The sequence below is a fragment of the Scyliorhinus canicula genome, chromosome 20 (assembly GCF_902713615.1).
Source record: "Scyliorhinus canicula chromosome 20, sScyCan1.1, whole genome shotgun sequence".
NCBI lineage: Eukaryota > Metazoa > Chordata > Chondrichthyes > Carcharhiniformes > Scyliorhinidae > Scyliorhinus > Scyliorhinus canicula.
This window is the reverse complement of record NC_052165.1, coordinates 68,155,461-68,178,200: the sequence shown is the minus strand read 5'-3', so window position 1 is coordinate 68,178,200 and position 22,740 is coordinate 68,155,461. Positions and strand designations below refer to the sequence as shown.

Below are 22,740 nucleotides of genomic sequence, written 5' to 3'. Positions count from 1 at the left end.
CCTGTACGTGGCGTCCGGGGCCCAAGATGGCGGTGCCCGTGGGGACGTCGTGGCGGCTGGGGGCAAGGTCAGCGGCGTTTGCGGGCTGGTCAGGGCAGCCGGGAGCGGGAGTAGGGAGGACCGTGGGCCTGTTGCGGGGGCCGGGAGGTGGGCCGGAGAGGTCGGTGCGCGGCGCTGGCCCTTGGGAGGGCCCGGGGGGGCGAAACGCGGTCGCTGCGCGGAACAGCAGCGACCGACTTGGTCTGGCAGACTACAGCGTAATGGCCCTTCTTTCCGCAGCTCTTACACAGAGCGGAGCCGGCCGGGCAGCGCGGGCGGGGGTGTTTTGAGGGGCCGCAAAAATAGCAGCGGAACCCCGTTAGCTTGTCGGAGCATCCCGCAGCGCAGGCCTGGGGGGGGGGGGGGGGGTCAGGGTCAGCGGAGGCTGGTACGGGAATTGAACCATACTGCTGGTCTGCTTTCAAGCCAGCAACTTAACCCTGTGCTAAACCAGCCCTTGAACCTTGTACATGTACAAGTGGTCAGTGCAAAGAGAATCATACACGTAAATAGTTAACAAAGTAGAATTTATTGAGCAGTTGCAAGACCAACATAATCTAATTGATTTGATTTCCCAGCCAAAACAGCTTTTTAGCTTGAACAAACATCATTTTATATCCACAAATACCACGTCCAAACTATCCTGAATTACTTCAGAAATTATAAAGTTCACAGCATTAGAAAAAAAAAATCCATATTGAATGCACCAAGAACTGGAAACTCTTTCACCACCAACTATCGCCCTCCCCTGCCCCTCCCCTCCCCCCCCTACAAATCCAGGCCAATTGCAATTAAACCAATGTAAATGAGGTGATCTGGTTTTTTTAGGTCACGAACTGCCTGACTCCAAGCTGGTACGAGTCGTGTTCCAAAGATATGCTCCACTCAGGTACTTCTCTTTCCATTAAACGTGACAATTGGAGATGGGCTGATATCGGCCAACATAGTAGCGGTTTGTGGTACAAGTTAGAACTTATTGCATAAGTTTGTCACTGTTGGCTTCAGAACAGGTGGAGCCTCAAATGGAATTATTTTGTATTTCTTGTTTGTTTAATTAATATCCTTTACCAATGAGTTAAAAGAAACTTGCTTGACGAGTGGTGATTAGGCTGGTTTCTAAGCAACCCTGGTGCTTAATCATTTCGATGTTGAAAGCTCTTAGCTGAGCAAAGAAATGCCTGATGGCGGCCAAGTTGGAAAGCCTGACTCAGGAGATCAGCCAATTTTCTTCACGTTATTTGCTTTTATTTAAAAATTCAAAATTTGATACAATGCAAAGCTATTTTTCCCCAGAAACACTCAAAAAAAGAGTCAAGCCATTGTGGAATTCCATTTACTTGTATCCTTTGGCATCTTCCAGTACAAAGCCTTATGTAGTCACTGGTCAGGTGTCCCACTTTGACTCACATTAGGCTGCTGTACCTGTCTCTCAGACTTGGAGCGGTGAACAATTCTGCCTTTCGGTGATCATGTAGCTCCTGATTCAGTCAGTTCATTGGGAAAACAATGCAGAAGTAAGAAGGAGATGACTGACCGGTGTCCTGGTTTCAGGTACTGGGGGATGTCTGAGTGGCCCGTTGTCATGGGAATGAGCTGGCTTGGTTGGGCCCCTGCCTGTCTGAACGTTAAGCAGCCATCGCTGTACATAGCTTTATGTAGGCCACTGTTTCAGTGTACATATACAATAGTGTTGTTAGTGCATTTCAAAATAATGCAAGATGTCAGTAAAGGTCCTTTATTACACACTTCGACTTGACTTGGCAACTGAATCCTTAACATCAGAACTAAACAAGGCAAAAATTATTTAATGCAAAAGACTCAATGGAGATGAAGGGAACTTTGGCTTGAGGAATTTACTCGGAGAAGCTAACACTCCACTGTTGTAAGTTATTTACATGGCTCCAGCTCAGGTACTCAGTAATTATTTCTTGTTTAAGTTAATTACTTTCACAAAGGGTGATAAGTTTCTTCATACAATTTATGGATGAGGGGATAGGTATAACAGAAGAGAGAGGCAGGTGCAGTAGTAAAGGGGTGCTTGAAAATGCTAGGGGTGGGAAGCCTTATGCTTCAGCATTTTCAAATATTTTTAGTGCAGTGAACTCACAGTCTGGCCCACCAGATCTGGAGGTTCTGAGGAAGGATGATTAATTATGAAGTCATTTCATCTATGTGGAATCCCAATCAAAGTATTGGTATATAACCTTAAAAAAAAAATCAATTTGGCATTTCAGTAAAATATAATCAATTAGCATGCAGGGTAACGATCACAAGACACTATAATGCATCTTGGCTGGGACTGGAAGTCAGACGCTATTGCATGAGGCACCTAGTATACCCCTGCCCAATATCAGATTGAGTGTAAGTTAATATTGGGTGGGGCGTACGAGCGACTGCTGCACTTGCTTTGGATGACAAAGAAGAATTTCTACTCCAGATGCAGCACAGAGATAAATAATACGATCACAGACAAGAAACAGACAAGCAACAATAAAATAAATGACAATTTTTATTTAAGGACAAAAACATGGCCCCGAATCTCTTTGCATCTGCTGGTCTGATTTGAGGAGGACACCGGTGGAAACTGGCCATTTACGCTCTCGGCATCGGGAGAAGGTTCTGCTGATTTCCTGCGGAGATTATGCCGGAAGATTGGGACAATTTCCACGAATATTACGGCCCTCACACTGAAATTAAATGTCATGTTTTGTCCCTGAACAGCACTTCTTGAGGATGCAACATTCCCTTGGTTTCATGAGGCGAATACATCACCAGAAGAGCCTCTTGTGTGACAAGGTGAAGGGTAATGTGTCAAATCTCTATCTTCAAAGGCTGGCCAGTAATCTGGTAGAACAGAATGCACCGCCTGATCAAATTGAATGTAAATGAGAATGGTGGTTCTCAAATGGTGATATATTGAGACCCAGGCAGTGAAGACAAATGTTTGACTCCCCTCCCCTCTTCCAAAGAGGCTTATTGTTTTGGACCAGTCATAATGTCTTTCCCATCCCAGTTTTATCCTTTAAATGAGATTCCACGCACAGTGCTAACGTGTACACATCCACACACAATTAAAGGAACTATACTTTCACCATCTTTTTTATTAGCAGTGGCACAAAAAAAAACTTGCTTTAAATTTGTAAACAGCAAATGGCTGGCAAAAGAGACCGTCTAGCAGGAAGGAGGTTCTGCCAACGGCAGCAGGCAACATTTTTTTTTTTTGCACAAGGTTTATAACCTGATGAATCAAAGTCCGTTTTGCAGATTTAAGTCAGCAAATGATCATTTTCATATTGTCCAGGCCAAGGGCAGGCTTACTCAAGAAGATCCTGGGAAGTGGGGAGGGGTGGGAAAAAAATGTTTGATATTTTTAACCGAATATTTACACATAGGAAGCCAAGACAAACAGAATTACTTTCAGCTCAAGTTTGTCCAAGCTGTTCCATAGGCAGTTATTTGCTGGACATATTGGGCGGGATTCTCCGAGCCCCGCGCCGGACTGGAGAATCGTCACAATCGCGCCACGCTGCCCCGACGCCGGGACCCGATTCTCCGAGGAGCGCCGGCGCATTTGACGTGGCGCCAGATGCGGCGGCTGTCCGCGGCCGGGCTGCCGCTTCTCCGGCCTTGATGGGCCAAGCGGCTGCGCAGAAACAGCAGAATCCCGCCGGCACCGTCCACACCTGCTTGCAGCCGGCGAGAACTCTGCGAGCAGGGTCTGGGGGTGGGGTGGGGGGAGGCCTGTAGGGAGGGAGGGGGCTCCTTCACCAGGAGTGTCTGGCCCGCAGTCAGGGCTCACCGATCGGCGGGTCGGCTTCCCCAGCCCCGACTCTGTTTTGTTACGTGACTGGCACCTGACCCCCATGCCATGTTTCGTTGGGGCTGGCGTGTTGAGGAAGTCCCCCGCGCATGTGCGGGTTGGCGCGATGCCACTGTGCATGCGTGTGTTGGCGCGGCATCCAGTTGGCGCCGGGAAGGGAGGCTGGAGCGGCATGAACTGCTCCAGCGCTGTGCTGGCCCCCTATGGGTGCCAGAATCAGTAGTGCCTGCACCCGTTTCGCGCCATCGTGAAACGCAACAGCATTCACAACGGCGCGGACACTCTGCCTCCATTTCGGAGAATCCTGCCCATTGAGTATCTCATAACAAAGAACTTGTGATCTGTGCATTTCTGGGATAAGTAAATAACTAGTAAATACACAATATGGTTATAGTTTATTTTTTAAGGCAATTGTGGCCTTGTCTTTTGTAAAATTTACTCAATGGGATAAGAGATTTACACTTGTTTTGTGACTAGTACATAGAACATAGAACAATACAGCGCAGTACAGGCCCTTCGGCCCACGATGTTGCACCAACATGGAAAGTCAAAAACTAAAGGCCATCTAACCTACACTATGCCCTTATCATCCATATGCTTATCCAATAAACTTTTAAATGCCCTCAATGTTGGCGAGTTCACTACTGTAAGGTAGGGCATTCCACGGCCGCACCACGCTTTGCGTAAAATACCTACCTCTGACCTCTGTCCTATACCTATTACCCCTCAATTTAAGGCTATGTCCCCTCGTGCTAGCCACCTCCATCCACGGGAGAAGGCTCTCACTGTCCACCCTATCTAACCCTCTGATCATTTTATATGCCTCTATTAAGTCACCTCTTAACCTTCTTCTCTCTAACGAAAACAACCTCAAGTCCATCAGCCTTTCCTCATAAGATTTTCCCTCCATACCAGGCAACATCCTGGTAAATCTCCTCTGCACCAGTTCCAAAGCTTCCTGCACGTCCTTCCTATAATGAGGCGACCAGAACTGTACGCAATACTCCAAATGCGGCCGTACCAGAGCTTTGTACAGCTGCAACATGACCTCATGGCTCCAGAACTCAATCCCTCTACCAATAAAGGCTAACACACCATAGGCCTTCTTCACAACCCTATCAACCTGGATGGCAAATTTCAGGGATCTATGTACATGGACACCGAGATCCCTCTGCTCATCCACACTACCAAGAATTTTACCATTAGCCAAATATTCCGCATTCCTGTTATTCTTTCCAAAGTGAATCACCTCACACTTCTCTACATTAAACTCCATTTGCCACCTCTCAGCCCAGCTCTGCAGCTTATCTATGTCCCCCTGTAACCTGCAACATCCTTCCACACTGTCTACAACTCCACCGACTTTAGTGTCGTCTGCAAATTTACTCACCCAACCTTCTGCGCCCTCCTCTAGGTCATTTATAAAAATGACAAACAGCAACGGCCCCAGAACAGATCCTTGTGGTATGCCACTCGTAACTGAACTCTATCCTGAACATTTCACATCAACCACCACCCTCTGTCTTCTTTCAACTAGCCAATTTCTGATCCACATCTCTAAATCACCCTCAATCCCCAGCCTCCGTATTTTCTGCAATAGCCGACCGTGGGGAACCTTATCAAAAGCTTTACTGAAATCTATATACACCACATCAATTGCTCTACCCTCGTCTACCTGTTCAGTCACCTTCTCAAAGAACTCGATAAGGTTTGTGAGGCATGACCTACCCTTCATAAAACCATGCTGACTATCCCTAATCATATCATTCCTGTCTAGATGATTATAAATCATATCTTTTATAATCCTCTCCAAGACTTTACCCACAACAGACGTTACTGTTAGTGTGTTACTGATCCAGTATTTGAACTCCAAACATCCTCTGTTCTTGTACGTTCATTGAATTGTGCAGGGGGGCATTATGCTCATTGTGCCTGTGTCAACTATTTGACAGAATTATCCAATCAGGCCGCACCCCCTGCTATTTTCCCATAGCCTGACCTTAGAAAATCATCACATGATGGGGCACAAATTAAAGAGTATAAAAGTACTACTTCAACTGAGTTCTTAGTTTCCTGCAGAATGACTTGGGGGAGTAGGAATGGTCTCTGTATCCGCTGGAACACAAAGCAGCTGTGCTCATTCCTCATGTGAGCAGTGAAGAATGTGCAGCCGCTAAGGAAGCCACAGAGTTAACAGCTCAAACACTGCTGCTTGAGGAGAGCAGTCACCCTGTGGAAGATTACCCCCAAAAGCTCGGAAATGTCAGGTGAGATCAGAATAAAATGTTGGCCACCTTTCCTTTCAATGTTTTGAACCCTGACCGGTCACAGGACTGGAAGCATCCAATTTCGATTCTGCAAAAGGTGGCAACGACTCTATGTTATAATACAGGTTCAGAGCTACTTATGGCACAGCGGGAGGCGGTCATTTGGCCCATCAAGTCCATGTTGGCTCTCTGTAGAGCAAATCCAGTCAGTCCCATTCCCTCACTCTATCCCTGCAAGTTTATTTCCCTCAAGTGCCGATCTGGTTTCCTTTTGAGGTCATTGATCATTTCCACTTTCACCACTTTTTGTAGGCAGTGACCTGGTAAAGTTTAAATCTAGCTGGATAATGGGGCAATGTGTGGAGGAAAATGGAGTGGGGCGGGGGGGGAAATGAACCTTATGGCACTTTTTAGATTCCAAAAGTATTTTCAAGAAGGTCAGTCAACACATCACGTTTGTCTGTTTCAGGTGCGAGACTGGTTAATTATGCAAATTTGTGATCATGTACTGTCGTTGGAACTCAACAGTAATTAAGTGGTACAAGTGGTAGGAAAGCTTACTGTGGATGCTTCAACTATTTGTAAACGTGTACCGGTTTAACTAACAGCGGTGAAGGTGACAGCTGGTGGCCAAGTCACCAAAATACCCAAATTTCTTTTTTTCTCTCTCTCAGCTGTGCTGTGCAAAAATACTGTGGCTCAGTACTGGCCTGTGATCAAATGCTCCCACCAACCAGGCTCAATCTTTTGAAAAACTCAACATCAGACCGGCCATGTCCTGAGTTCCCACAGCTCACTGCAATTCAAAGAAGCCCAAATCAGAAAATAGTTCTTTGTCTCGGGCTCCAGCTCGCAATTGTTATCGGTGGAAATTGAAAATCCCTTCTTGTACTTTGGGAAGTGTGCAAGATTTTGGCACAATACCCTTTCATGGCAAAGGGCCCTAAAGCAGGTTTGCAGATGAATGTCAATTCCGCATCACTATGAAGTCATTTCCTTTTTACTGAAAATGCTGAAATGACAGCGAGACCCATTGAAAACCTATCTCATGTGGCTTGGGTTTATTAGTGCATGAAGTAAGTACAGTGCTTCAAAGGTTCAGGGTCTCCACTGGGCCATTTGGGAACCACAAACGCAAGCAAAGGTTTCCAAAGATATTTTAATAAAAGCTGATAGTCAAAGTATTTACAAGTTAACACTGGAGTGAGCAGCTCCATGCATGAGCATGAGGACAGAGGGGGTGGAATTGGTCATCAATTGGTGACACATGCTCCGAGTGAATGAAGAGCCTGCTTTGCACTTTGAGATCTAAAAGAAAATAATCAAGTCTATTGGAAAGTGGGCTGCCCATTCACTATGGCTCAGTTTTATACGAAGGATAAAAGCCAATTTTACCCCACAGAGATTGCAATTCCAACCAGACACTGTCAATCAGGTGCTGACAAGTGGGACTTTTCAATCTTTGTCACCTGGACTGTCGGACAGTTTAAGCTGGGCCTCCAGTGATTCATTCTTGATTCAGTTATTTTTTGATTCTTCATATATAGTATCTGCATTCGCCTTTTATTTCATTTCCAATACAGGGATTCAATCCTGTTCTTCATTTTCTTGACTGTTTTATTTTGTGGGGGCATCTTTCAGGTCACATCAGCAACTCAGGTTTTCTCCTCACTAATGAAGTTGCTGTTCGGACCAGTATAGAAGTGGGACTGTTGGAGCTTCCCACTTTTCTACAAGCTGCTCAAATATTTAACTTTCTTCTCTCGACAGTTCAGTCTGGAAACCTGAATTTTTAGTCTCATCATTTATGAAGCTCGACAACAGACAGGGGGGTGTGGTTGCCTGAGTTCTGAATCTCCATCTCAGATGGGAAAGTTCCTTAGTCTGAAGACCCTTCTAAATTTGGGGCATGCTCCCCAATGGGACCTAAGACCTCCCCTCCCCTCCCCTCCACACCTGATGGTCTACCTACGACACAGAGATAATCCCTCTCCCAGGGGCATTCCCTAACCTCCTGCACCTGGGACTTGCCTCAACGACCAGGACGTACCTCAAGTGTAGTCCTGGGATTTAGGCTGAGGAACCGCACTGCAGTACCTCTTCTGGCCACTGTAGTGCTGTGTTTGGCGGTTGGAGAGCTGTCGATCAACAGCTCTCCAAAGCGAGACATCCTTCCAAGGGCGGACGGAAGTCCTGGTAATTGCCAATCAATGCCAATTGAGCTTGAAATGGCAGTGGGCCTGTCAGAGTCAGCGGGAAAGGATTATGCACCGACTCTCAGGGTTCACTCACTTAACACACTTTTAAAGTAGGTGAAATACTCACAACATCAGAATCATCATGGTAAACTCTCTCAGTGTTTGATCTGCTACTGTCCAGGTTATCAGCAATGCAGGCTTCATCAGTGTTTGTTTGCAGAACTGAATAGCGATAGACCAAGGCCCTAATGAAGAGGAGAAATTTAGCCGTTTTGAGTAATTTCATACATGTTGAACTGAGAGATATGCTGCATCAAACCTCTAAACTTAACAACTACTAGGAAATAAAAAGATAGTTGCAGATCCTTCCACTAATTGGATGCAGATGCAAAAGGTACATTAGCAAGGAAGAAGCTGTTAAGCCATCATGTACCCAGACGCCAAAATAAAATTTCAAAAGTAAGAGAAGAAAGATTATAATAATAATCGCTTATTGTCACAAATAGGCTTCAATGAAGTTACTGTGAAAAACCCCTAGTCACCACAATCCGGTGCCTGTTTGAGAATTGAACCCGCGCTGCTGGCATTATTCTGCATTGCAAGCCAGCTATTTAGCCCACTGTGCTAAACCAGCTCCAGATTGGAAAACTCTTCAAATGTTTAGGCTGTAGAGTCTGTGGCCAACTCCTTTGATTACATTGATTAGTTTCTGCTCATGTTGAATCAAGTATCCTAACTAAAATTGCCTGGCAACTTTGCTTTGGGTTGAAAAAAACTGAAACTCATTCAGGCAAGCTGGGAATCACAGCCTTTCTAGGTTCAGCATTAGCTGAAAGTAAGATGATGAGGGATCAGAATGACACCGTTTCTTTCTACAGTCTTAATGATCCGCACCTTTTGAACGTGCTCATAATGAATGCATGGCTAAAATAGAATCATAGAACTTACAGTGGAGAAGGAGGCCATTCGGCTCATTGGGTCTGCACCCGCCCTTGGAAAGAGCACCCTACTTATCCCTGTAACCCAGTAACCCCACCTAACCTTTTAGAAATGAAGGGGCAATTTAGCATGGCCAATCCCCCTAACTTGCACATCGTTGAAATGTGGGAGGAAGCCGAAGCACCCGGAGGAAACCCACGCAGACAGGGAGAGAAGTTGAAGACTCCACACAGACAGTCACCCGAGGCCGGAATTGAAACCGGGTCCCTGGCATTGTGAGGCAGCAGTGCTAACAACTGTGCCACCGTGCTGCCCAATACTGCAGAGCAGGGGCTAGTTTCACTTCTTTAAATTCAGTAAATAAATGTTAGAAAAACAGGGAAAAGCAATGAGAGATTTCAGGTTCTTACCTTCCTCCACACACATATTTCTTGAAAATAAGGATAACGCCGGACATCATCAGCACTGATGCTGCCAATACACTAACAACTATCATGACGATAGTAATCTTGGGTAACTGTTAATAAATACAACAATGTTTACAAAATTCAGACAGCGAAAACTCATTTTAATTAATTGCACCATATCACATATTTCAGGAACATGCCAAAACTCTTTACTATCTCCGGAAACTTTTCGCTGGAACAACTTGGTACTGAAAATTTCTGGAGCAAAGTCTTGAAAATGAAATGAAAATCGCTTATTGTCACAAGTCGGCTTCAAATGAAGTTACTGTGAAAAGCCCCCAGTCGCCACATTTCGGCGCCTGTTCGGGAAGGCTGGGACGGGAATTGAACCGTGCTGCTGGCCTGCCTTGGTCTGCTTTCAAAGCCAGCGATTTAGCCCTGTGCTAAACCAGCCCCTGTCTTGATCTTAAGGAAAATCTTAAGGAAATTGCGGCACAAGTGATTGACAGCCGTTTTCCTCAATCTCTGAGATCGATTCTGGGAAATCTCTGCCTAAACCCTAGCTGTGCCCTCTCATTAATGTAGGCAATTCCCCCAATTCCCATACAAATATACAGTTCGCACAAATTTCCGAAGCTACATCGTTCTGAACGCAGCTGTAAATTTATACATAAAACTTTCAGAACGACAAAACACAGTCATACTTCTGATTTTTTAATCAAAGTCTTTTGCATGTTGTCTCCCCAAGTGCTGAAATAGGTTTTCTTTATCTTGAAATGCATTGAATGGGATTCTTCGACCCCGCAGCCAGGTGTTTCTTGGCGGCGGGAGGCGGCGCTCCATTTGCTGGCAGCGGGATTCTCTACTCTCGTTGCTGTCAATGGAAATTTTCATTCAAGCCAGAAATCGGGAATCCCACTTGCGCGGGTCCTCTGCCGGCAGGACCAGAGAATCCCGCCACCAGCTCTTTTGCATCAGAACTTGAAAATCCACAAACTTCCCACACATGCATTTTCTTTAATGCGCTGTGTTATTGAGTGCAAATAACCACTCGATGGATTCCTTCTTTAAGTTCCTCTTTGCTCTTGCAAAATAAAGAAGGAGCATGGAGGTCTGTGCCATCTCTCAGCTCTGATTGTTTACTCCGATACCTTTCCGTGTAAAGTATTTTTGGTTTAAATACCTTTTGGTTGAAATTTTGGCATAAACCAAAAGTTTATTGCAGAAATTTCGGCAACTCCATGTCCAATCCTTCTGAAATTATTTCACGTTACGTAGGCAAACAGCCATTTTGCAGACAATGAAATCCCACCAACAGCAATGATCTTGGATTGTCAGTGAATCTGTGCTTTTGGTGGCTGAGAGGGGAATGTAGTTCGGACACCAGAACTTGATGTGCTTCTTCAAAGGTTGCTATGGCACTTCAATTTCTGCCGGAGCAGGTGGATCACGGTCTGGAGTGGGATGGTGGACAAAGATGTGCTTGGTCCATTGGAACCTCTACAAAATGCAGAACTCCCTCAGTCCTGCACTGGAATCTCAGCCCAGATCTTATGATCCAAAACTGGAGTGCCGAGCTGACACTTGGCTTTGTAATGTATATAATGTTATGACTTTGTACCTGCTCCACAAGGACTGCAACGGCTCAAGGCGGCAGCTCATTGCCACCTTCTCAGGGGGATTTGGGATGGACAATAAATCCTTGACAGAATAAAAAGTTAGGCAAGATCAGCCAAAATGCAGCTAATCACTTGCAAGGATGAACGAACAGCACAATGTGTATTATAATTAGATAATACCTGTACTATCAATTTGCCTCTCTGAGATAGAAACTTGCCCCAGTTTGGTTGGTTTTCAGTCTCTTGTAAATTGTGAGGGTTAAACACAAAATGAGGTTCAATGTCAATATTGGTCCTCGTGGGCTCGGACTTGCAGCATATAAACACTCCATAAACTTTCAATAAAGGCTAGCAGCTCCCCTGTGATGTTGCTCACAAGTTTGGATTGTGGTTGCGATGGTTAGCTAACCTGGCTGTTGCTGCTCTAACTTCACATAACTGCAGCTCACTGAAAAGGCTGCTGAGGCCAAAAGTGAAGTTGCGCCTGCTCGTGAATCTCTGGCTCCAGGCCAATGATTGTCTCTGTGCATACAATAAAAACATACATTAAAAGAAGAGAAAGCCAATTCAATCTCACAGCAGGCAATGTATTATTCTGCTGTCAAGGATATTCTACCCATTAGTGGCACAGTGCCCCCGCAATTAGTTACGCTGGTGGGTGAGGCACCATGGGGTGGCATGTATCCAGGATATTGCCCCTATTGCTTTAGTCAGAACCTGCTCCCAGTGCACAATAAAGAATATCAATGGATAAGTTGTTCCTTTCTCATGCGGCTCAGCTTACTTACAGGATCTTCCAGCGACAAAATTTGTTCACATTTCATGTTTGTCATCTGTTCTGATCGATTGGGTGTGAAACCGCCTTCACATTTATCACCAGGGACCTTTCGATACCTTTAAGAATTAATGGAGTAAGCAATCTTTTATGCCGATCTTATGTAATTATGTATTTTTACCATTAACCTAATAATAATCAGAGAACCAATCAGAAACTATCCAATGTGTCACTGAGAATAGTGTGAACTATCTGGAAGCAATGGTTGTGTCTGTCATTCAACCAACTGGGTTCAAGTTCTGGTTTTGCCTAGTGCTTGTATTTGCCAGCCCTGAAGAAAAGTGGAGTTAGTTTTCGGCTAGGCACTTGTATCCTTGAGTATCCCAATGATCCATCTCAGAACAGCAATAATAGAGACCACCCATTCAGTCTACTGGCAGGAGATTGTGAACCAGCGGTAATGGCATAGGTGCCCATGGTCCTGTGAATTCTCCGCTGTACAGGTGATTATGGCTCGGATATATCTCTTACAAACAGGAAATTCTTATGCTAGGTAGAGCATAAACCCAAAAGAAAAATAAAGTGATCAAGGTCGTTATCCTATTCAACTGATAATGATAAAATTAAGTTGTAGGCCAGTGCAGACAGATTCACAGCTTGTCCAAGGGCTCGAATTAAAACAAGGAACCCAGCAAAACTAATGTTAGTGGACGTTATTTAATTCCCCCCCGCCCCAAAGCGTTGAGGGCAACTAACTACCTCCAGAAAAGAGTTGGGGTGGAATTGGTTGGTGAGGATGGGTCAGGGTGGGAAACAGTGGTGAGGTTGGGTCAAGAGGAGGCGGGGGACAGAATTGGCTCATGAGGTGGGGTCGGGGAGGGGGGGGGGGGGTAAGGAATGTAGTGGGGAGGGTATCTAGGGAGGGGATGGGGTGTTAGCAGTCAGTTGTATCATTACCTAGGAGTCAGACTGGGATTTTTCTGTCTTACATTTTCTGGGTAACTATCCAGGTAAGAGTACCAGAACTATCTGAATTCTCCCATTCTAACTGGAGACCTTTTTTCGTGTCCTGGGGAGTAGGGAAATTTCCCATTGGAAGTCCTAGGTTCCCGGGAATTACCATAGAATTATAGCATTTGGAATTCTGAGGTGTCCTGTAGCGAATCTTGGATGGGGGTGGAGGGTTCGGTTGATGCAAACAAACACAGCCACATTCTTATTATTCAGTACGATTTAGCACTGCAAAAGGAGGAATGTAACTGTTGTGAACCGAGTATTAACTCTTTTGAAGCGTGCAAAACATACAGAAAGTTTCACTGCACTGTGGCTTCAGCAGTCTTGGTATGTAAACATTCTTTGTGTGAAGATCAGTTCTGGGTTTTCTCTGCTAGGTAATAATCAAGGCCTGTAGTTCATTTATGAGTAAAGCTAATTTGGTTTAAAAGTTATTGCTTCCAGAATTTATCTGACCCAAGTTTGCCAACTCGGGGTGGATTCCTTGAGGTTTTTCATCACCGTGGAGTGGCTGTCTCCCCATAAAGCATCAACTAATGATGTGGGTCTATTGTGTAGTTCCCAGCTGCATCCTGGGTAGGCATTCACAAGTTCAAGTTTAGGAAACTTTACCAGGCCAGTAAAAGGCAAAGTCTTTTCCTTACTGAGCGCAGTACAATTAATTGTCTTCCCGAGGCAACCTATGTAGAAATTAGGTATAACTCACGCTGACCATCAGGGGCTGCATTAAGTACTAAAGACACATTGCAAAAAAATAGCTCACCCTTGCGTTTTCAGCAGTTCTTCCTTTCCTTGTAAGCAGAATTCCAATACACGATCCGCCAGGTCAGGCTGCTCCACACATTTATCACTATTGTCTGCACGGTAGTATCCAAAATCACTTGTGTGGAAATGAAGGGAAAAATATTTCTAAAACTTATTGATACTTGCTGAAATTTTTTTTCTCATGGACACTGAAGGCAGTGTCCCCTCACTAAATCAAATACTGTCATTTACCTATTTTGTTTAATAAAAATTACTTTTCACACAACCATTTGACAATCATGGGGCCATGGCAACGCTTTGACAAGGAGCCTATTTTCAACATCGTAGAGAAAAGCATAATTCCCATTTCCAAATGGTAGCCATTTGTGCAAAGGGTCAGAGTGTAAGAATTTGAACATGTTATTCTGTGCCTTTGTCGCGTGCGGTACCCTGCGGTGAAATATTTTGTCCTGTGGCGCTTTCAGAAGGTGCAAAGTTTAATAATAATTAGGATTGCCATTCACGTCGCTCTTGAGCGAGCGAGTTTCTAAATAATTGCCCCAAGTCATGTAATCATAAACCTGGAGATTCCACAAACGGCCGCCCAATTAATCTTACAAAAGGTTTTTAAATTGCGTCATCAGAAATGAAAACAGAATTCAAGCCAAGCCCCATCCGGATTGTACTTTCTGAGGGGAACTGGACTTGACAAAAGGTGTTCTAAACAAAAAAAGATTCCTTGTTATATTTGGAGATTATTTCCTCCGCATGTGCCAAAGAATAAGATCCTGAAGCTATTCTTTCTAAAGGGTCCTCTCAATTTCTCCGTACTATTCCTTTTCAAAATGCAACGATCCTTCCCAAAAGAGGTCAAACCTTTTTATTGAATACGCTGTTCTAATCTCTGCCGTCATCACCCCTCCCTCCTCTCCCCACCTGCTGTAATTATCTCTCTTCTCTGTAAACTGCTTGCCTCTAACTCTCTTGCTCCACCTGCTCTATTTGTTGCCACAGGCTCTTCAATTCAAGGAATGCTCTGTCAGGATCCTGTATACTAAAACCGATTAATTCCCCACAGTGAGATCAGAAAGCTCTCACGTCGCAAGGTTTCTCCCAACTTTGATTTCTCTTAGCTATACTTTTGGGGGTGATTCTCCAAAATGGAACCCAAGTGTTTGTGCCGTCGTGAACGCCGTCGCGAACAGGGCCCGGGTACGACCGATTCTGCACAGCACTGGAGCGGTTCACGCCACTCCAGGTTCCTTTTGCGGCACCAAATGGGCGTCGCGCCAACCCACACATGAGCAGTTAGGCCACGCCAACCTGAGCATGCATGGGGGGACTTCTTCAGCGCGCCGCCCCTGACTCGGCCCATCCGGGCCAGAGAATTGGCGGCCCCGCCGATTACAGCAGCCGGCGTCGCACCAACCGCGCCAGCGCAAATGGCACCAATTCTCCTCATCTCAGAGAATCGTGTGCCGGCGTCAGGGCGTCGTGGCTCAGTTGCGGCGATTCTCCGGTCCGCAGCGGGGCTCAGAGAATCGCCCCCATTATCTTTGGATCATAAAGTCTGAATGACGAAAACGACCTTGTTGCGTCACCGAGTCAGGAGCGACGAGGCCATTCGATTGCACAGTAGATTTATATAGCCAAACAGTATTTGGTTTTTTGACCAAACAGGATTCATTACTGTGCTGATATCAATGGAGTTCACATGACTACGTTTAATATTCAATTTAACACATAGGTGATGGACAGAATTATATAAGAAAGAGAATTCAATAATGTGAAACTAATTGAACATACCACATATAATCACCCATAGTGCATTGGCATAAACTTTGGTCTTTGCTAACAACATAGTCCCTTCCGTTTCTGCAAACAGAGGCCTTTGCGAGTCTCTGAAACGTTTCTTTATATCCCAAGATGCAGCCGTCAGTTTTCTCACCAGCATCCGTGGAATGAGCTAACCACCTTACATAATCCTTTTCTTGGCCTGATTGAAGAGAATGTTTCAGTTTAAAGACGGCATTTTCAGCAATTAGAAGGTTTTTGAAACAATGGCTTATGGAAACACTACATGGAAAAGAGATACACAAACAAACAAATTTGGAGCAGGAAGAGGCCATTCGGCCACTCGATCCCGCTCCACCATTCAATAAGGTCATGGCTGATCTGATTGTAACCTCAATCCCACATCCCCTCCTACCCCCGATAATCTTTCACCCCCTTGTTTATCAAGAATCTCCCTAGCTCTGCGATAAAACTATTTAGAGGTTCTGCTTCCACTGCCTTTTGAGGCAGAGTTCCAGAGGCTGACAGCCCTCTGAGAAAAAAATGTAGCTTCATCTCGTTTTAAATGAGCGACCCATTATCGTTAAACAGTGACACTTAGTTCTGGATTTCCTGACAAGGGGAAACATCCTCTACATATCATACCATCAGGATCTTAAAGATTTCAACCGTCACCTCTTACATTTCTGAACTCTAGACAACCCGTTCATTCCTGATATTAGTAAACCTTCCATGAACTGTTTCTAATGCATTGGTGAAACATGTTAGACTTTCCTGAGATAAGGAGACTGATACTATACACTTCGCATAATCCTTTAGGGATTAACAGGGAGCAGTGAATGATTGCAGCTAATTCACCAGCAACAGATACCCAGGGAATGATCCAAGGGCCCATATCATCGGACAGTGCCTCAAGCATAGCGTGGATTGAGACAGGTATTGTCAGCTGGAGAGAGAGAGAGAGAGCCATTTCTCAATGTGGGAATGTAAGCATCCAAAGGGAGGTATGGCATTGACACAACCACCTCCAATCCCAACCCGTAATCTCCCCCCCTTTCTGCCTTGCATTAGTTGGGAAGTTGGTCAGCTCCAGCCTGCTACATGGAAGGAGTTAAATAACTAGCCACAAACTTAGTTGTAACTTACAGTCTCTTGTTAGGAGCTCCTCAAAATCGATTGTTATTGACATCCAAGTTGTTGAATAAAGGCTGTCTTGTCTGTATCCCCATAGGCTGACGTTCATTGACTTGGTTCCTGGTTCTGACACAAGTCCCGCAAATATAAATGTCTCATTTGTGAAGTTATAATTTTTCCAGCACTGCCCTTCATCAGTCGAGTACCTTTTTTAAAAAAAAGGTGTTAATATGTACAAGGGTGCAGTTGATGATAAACGGTACAAACAGATGGCACCGAAACAAATATGGATATTAGTCAATGGCCAATGTCGGCCAGGATAAACAGAAAGGAGTACACCTATGGATGGTGAACCAATTCAGCTACCCAGATCAGATGGATTAGAACAAATTTAATCTCAGATTTTGAAGTTAGGGTCAATTTTAGTAGTCGGACGGTGGTCATCCGATAATGGCACATTTTCATCTTACTATCTGAAATGTGTTATAATAATTGCACGCAAACAGACTTCGTCAGGAATGCAAATGTTACATTTTCATAAGGAAAAGCTGTACAGAGGCAGACCGGCCCGAGCTGCCCTGGAGCAGCCCTGCGGCAACATCAGTCCCGATATGTATTCTGGTTGTCTTCTGCCTAAGGTAAGACTCCACCACCCTGGGGTGATCAGGTACTCTTAGTCCCAACTGGTTCCTCAAGACAGGTGACCCTCTTCTGCTGTGCTTCCCATATAGGGATACACACTGCCCTTCCCCTTTATCCCTTTTATACAACTTTTAATAACCAAGTTACTCAAGCCCATATTCTAACTAAACATTATACACAAGTTGGGCAATTATAAATCGAGTCTTTGAGGGTTTTTCTGTTTCTTGTAAAACGGTAATGGCTCATTGATGAGATCTTAAGGCTGAAACGTAAACACTTTTATCGGTAGGCATCCAAATATAGAGCTCTTCCATACAGGCTTGTTGCTTACCGAACCTCTGTCCCAGGCTGTACTCTGACCATGTGACTACATACTTCACATTAAGAGCTGTGTCACGTTCCAGTCCCATGTTGACTCTTGCTATGCTGAACACTTTACATTATAATGCATGCAGGCACATTTCATCACAATACAACCCAGTCTTATGTCTTCTGTCTTCACAGTGCTTTCAAAATTTTGGTTCTTCGGTTTCTTCTTATTTCAACATTTCAATTCAGTGGACTAAATTCTCTGACTGTCAGGATACCACATGCAGTGCAGCCCAGCCAGTGTGTTTCCAGTGGTATGAGGTGGTTTCAATGAGTGATTCCATTGACAAGCAGTGGCAGGATATAATCCCGCTGCCAGTGAACGGCGTACCTCCGAAAAACATACGACAGGGGTTGGGAAGAATCCCGCCCAGCATCTTTTTCACCGACCATTTCATAGAATCATAGAATTTACAGTCCGGAAGGATGCCATTTGGCCCATCGAGTCTGCACCGGCCCTTGGGAGAGTGCACCCTAGCTAAACTCACACCTCCTTGTAACCCAGTAACCCCATCTAAATTTTTTTGGATACTCAGGGGCAATTTAGCGTGGCCAACCACCTGCACATCTTTGGACTGTGGGAGGAAACTGGAGCATCCGGAGAAAACCCACGCAGACATGGGGAGAAAGTGCAAACTCTGCACAGACAGTGACCTAATCCCGGGAATCGAACCTGGGACCCTGGAGTTGTGAAGCAACTGTGCTGACCACTGTGCTATTGCGCTACCGTGCTACCATATAGGTTCTTGTGCTTTTCCATTCGTGTGACCATTTCACCAATCTTGTTCTGGCACATCATCTGTTTCTTTCTGTTTGAAAAGACAGATAGACATTTCCTCTTCTCGAGACTTTGATTAAAATAGGGTATTCACACGTGTCAGGTCACAGGCAGTGCACGTCACCAATGTAATAACTGCACGCTGACAAACCTCATCAGGAACACAAAGGTTATTTATTAATAAATAAAAACTGTACAGAGACCCCGGCTACCTTTGAGCAGCCTACCAGCTGCACCAGTCCCGCCAGCTTGTCTTCTGCCTAAGGTAGGACTAGATCTCATGGGGGGAGGGGAGAGGGAGGGGGGGGGGGGGGCGTTTACCCACTCTCAGTCCCGAATGGTCCCTCAAGCCAGGTGGTCCTCTTCTGCTGTGCTACCCTTAAAGGGACAAACACCACAAGCATCACACATGCATTTTCTGTAATAAAATCTGACCCATCGAGAATCCTTTTAAAACAAACAAGCTGCACCGCATGCTTCAACATGTGTAGCCTGCTAAACATGAGGTGCCAACACATTATAAACAAGCATGCAATATTTGCGTACAATAATTTAATTAGAAAAAGCAACCTACTTTACAGTGTGGATGGCCTTGTCCGGACTGGATTTCACTGCCACAATTAAACCTCCTGAGTCGAGAATGGCATAGTAGTGTGGGCCGGTCAGTGCTTTTGACCATGTATACCCGCCATCATCAGATACATAAACATCTGGGATCATGGTAGAAATGGCATCTCCTACGCTACCTGTGGAATCACAATAGATTCAACAAGACAAAGCATTTCTCTTGCTAGGCAATTCAGAGAGAGGCTGACACAAAACGCTAAGCTTTCAGTAAAAGCGGAACATGCTGAAAATTATGACTTACCATGGGCTAAGATCAGGCCCACTGCATTTGGTGCACTGAGCGGAGGCACAGGGACATCCAGGGTCTGGGAGATGCTGTACGCAGCATGGATGTGAAGGTTACACTGGAAGAAAAGACGAGCACGTTTTAAGTAATATTGCAGAAGGTTTGGCAATCAGCTCATAAAATTAATCTTTTAGGTTGGCTTTGGATCTGCTTTGGCATGTGACAAACCCGTATATACAAGAGCTCGAAGAAATGGCTGGCCAATGTGTTATTTAGAAACTGCATGTTAAACACTCTTTGCGCTCTGTAATTTCATTAGCAAAGCAGATGTGAGCTTTATACCAGCAGAAAACGCTAACTCGCCATTCATCCCTCTTCAGTACTGCTTTGAGATTCGTTTCTATCCGATAAAATTGTTTACAACCTTAAAATGAAGAATTAAGGGACAAAGAAAAGTACAAGGAGGAAAGCTGAGGCCAAAGGATATCAGACACAAAGAGAAAGCGGCAGATAGAGTAACATAGAATTTATTCATAGAAGGCAGCAAAATGCTGCAAAAGTTGTTTGTTTTTGTCCAGTAAAAAGAAAAACAGAATTCCAGAAGCTCTCAGGAAAGTGAGGTACAATGAAGCTAAGAGCAACTCAACCCTGAAAGGTAGCTGAGGCATGCAAAAGAGTTGAGAGCTTGCATCAGAGGACCAGGTTGTGAACTTGGCGTTGTTGGTTGGAAAAAGGAACTTTGGAAAAGTACACCATCAAGAATGGCATGATCTGCATGGTAGACATAGAATCAGTGCAGAAGGAGGCCATTCGGCCCATCGAGTCTGCACCGACCCTCTGAAAGAGCACCCTACCTAGGCCCATTCCTCGCCCTATCCCCACCAGGAGGCAATTTAGCACAGCCAATCCAACTAATCTGCAATCCACCTTTGGACTTTGGGAGGACTGGTAAACCAGGAGGAAACCCTCCCAGGCATGGGGAGAATGTGCAAGCTCACCCGAGGTCGGAATTGAACCCGGATCCCTGGTGTTGTGAGGCAGTAATGCTAACTACTCTGCCACGTGCCACCCAAGTGGGCGTGTGTGTTAACTGTATCCAAGGGACCTCAGATGGACTACACTGGCAGGTGATTGTAACAAGAGGGCCAAAGAGATTGAGTTGGAAGACTGGGACAGCACATGGGGCCACACATGTCTGCGGAGTGATGCAGGCCCTTCAGCTTGTATCTTTATTGTATCAGCTTTTATAAAGTGAAATTTATTTGAATTATCATTTACCTGTTCAATTCATGCTCAATTTAGTTTGATCTTGATTCATGTTAAAGTAAAAAAAGGTACAAAAAGTGAAATCTTGAGGGTGATTTCTTCACGTGGGGATTATTCTGCAAATTTGGTTGGTTTGGTTTATGGTTTCCTGACGAGGATCGTAACATTGTTCCAGGTGGGTCAAAAAAACCATCACAAAATTCATCAAATTATCGAAAAAGTAAGTTGTAAAATAATCTGCTATACTGACTGAGCTCAAGATGTGTCAGATGAATTTGCATTTGAAGTATTGTTTTATTAATCAGTGTGTCGAATTATCTGCTACTCTTCAAGGTCCAGTTTGTCACCCAAGAATGCAACTGCACTCCAGGAGATAAACGTGTGGTTATTATTCTTCTCATACATTTAATTGCTGGACTGGTCTGCCTCCCATACTCCTTCCTGCATGAGTTTGAGGTCATCAAAAACTCTGTTGCCCATATGTTAGTTCCACACAATAATCAGCCATTCCACACAATAACAATGGAGCATCTACTTCCCCTGGATAGAGTTTTTAACATCAATACCATTCGAAGGAACTTCACAGAGAATAAACCAAAACTGACATAGTGTTGGGGTTCAAGATGCATTTCCACTGAGAAGATGTGGCAAGGGTGCAGAAGTTTAGGGAAAGAATTTCAGAGCCACATTCTAGCCGAAAACATGGCCACTAAAGATGGCCAGAAGGAATTGGAGGATGGCTGAGGCCAGAGTTGGAGGAATACAGTATTCTCGGAGGTTGCAAGATTAGATGAGGGAACAGACTTGGGAAGAGGCAAGGACATCAGGGAAATTATCAGAAGACCAATTTTAAATTCAACGCATTGGTGAACCGGGAATCAATGTTGATCAGTACGACAGCACAGGCGATTAGCGAGTGGGACTTGGTCCAGGTTAAGATGTGGACTGCAAATCTTTTGATGAGCTCAGGTTCATGGCGAGCAGAGTAGAGGAGGACAGCAAGGAAAGAATTAGAATCGCCAGTGTGAAGCTAAGAAAAGCATGCATGAGAGTTTGAGCTGCAAGGTAGACTAGGAAGGGTCAGTGATAGGAGAGGTGGAAGCGTCCAAACTTTTGGAAGCTCAGAGTGGACAAATTAGTGCCGAGTGAATGAAGTTTGTGCGGAGGCCAAAGATAATGGGCTGGATTCTTTATAGCCCGACAACAAAATCGTGATCAGCGATTGGGTGGAAAATGGATTTCGATGCCAAAATCAATGCCGGTGCCGCTTTGATGCCAGTCCGCCATGCTCCACCCCCTCAAAACCGGCGCCATCGTGATGCGTGCCACAAACCGTTTCAACGCCACAATGCTTCGCCCCCGATGGGCCGAGTTCCCGACAGCACGGGTCACATGTGGTCCCGAGCGTTTGGGAACCCGGCGTGCCTGCTGTGGACAGTGTCCAGCGCTGCCACACTTGGCCGGGATTTGTGCTGCTGGCTGTTGCTGGGGCGGGTTGGGTTCGCACACGGCTGGTGCCATGTTTTACAGTCCGACTGGTGCAGGTCGTCAGCTGTGCGCATGCGCGGACCGGGACCCGGCTACTCTCCAGCCGTTTTCGCTGCGATCCGCCGGGAGTTTCACTTGGCACTAGTGCTAACCCCTCACTGGTACCGGAATCGATGAAGGTTCCACGCCGATTTTCCGGTCGCGAAAGTCCACACATGCTTCGCTGGCGTCAACACTTAGTCTCCCAATAACTTCAATCTTTCCAGTGGTTAGTTGCATGAAATTAGGGGAATCATGGACTAGATATCAGACAAGCAACGTGACAATGCAGAGATAGTGGATGGGATGAACTAGTAGAGATGTGCATCATCGGCATAGAGACAGGACCTAATCCATTTCTACACAATGTTCCTCTGGACAGCATGTGGTATTTCAAAAAGAGATAAAATGAGCAACATGGAGCCTGAACGAGCGACTAATTGCTCTTTCGTGTTGTGATATGCAGCAAGAGAGGCAAACAAACAGATTTATTTACCTGATGACAAAATACAACTGCATTACAAAAACTATGCACAACACAAAGTTTTGCTCAGG

At 45.1% G+C, this 22,740-nt stretch overlaps 1 protein-coding gene across 1 annotated transcript in view; it reads right to left on the bottom strand.

The window, feature by feature from the left end:
• Positions 1–1,267: 1,267 nt before the first annotated feature.
• LOC119954961 (sortilin-like) overlaps positions 1,268–22,740 on the bottom strand; it is a 138,785-nt gene continuing 117,312 nt past the window's right edge. Inside the window, exons 13-21 of the mRNA XM_038780709.1 lie at positions 19,408–19,510; positions 19,114–19,285; positions 16,763–16,956; positions 15,629–15,818; positions 13,842–13,958; positions 12,078–12,183; positions 9,674–9,780; positions 8,452–8,569; positions 1,268–3,368 (exon numbers count right to left, since the gene is read on the bottom strand). Coding sequence (XP_038636637.1) covers positions 3,354–3,368; positions 8,452–8,569; positions 9,674–9,780; positions 12,078–12,183; positions 13,842–13,958; positions 15,629–15,818; positions 16,763–16,956; positions 19,114–19,285; positions 19,408–19,510 — 1,122 coding nt within the window. The 3' untranslated portion in view covers positions 1,268–3,353. The remainder of the gene's footprint in view (positions 3,369–8,451; positions 8,570–9,673; positions 9,781–12,077; positions 12,184–13,841; positions 13,959–15,628; positions 15,819–16,762; positions 16,957–19,113; positions 19,286–19,407; positions 19,511–22,740) is intronic.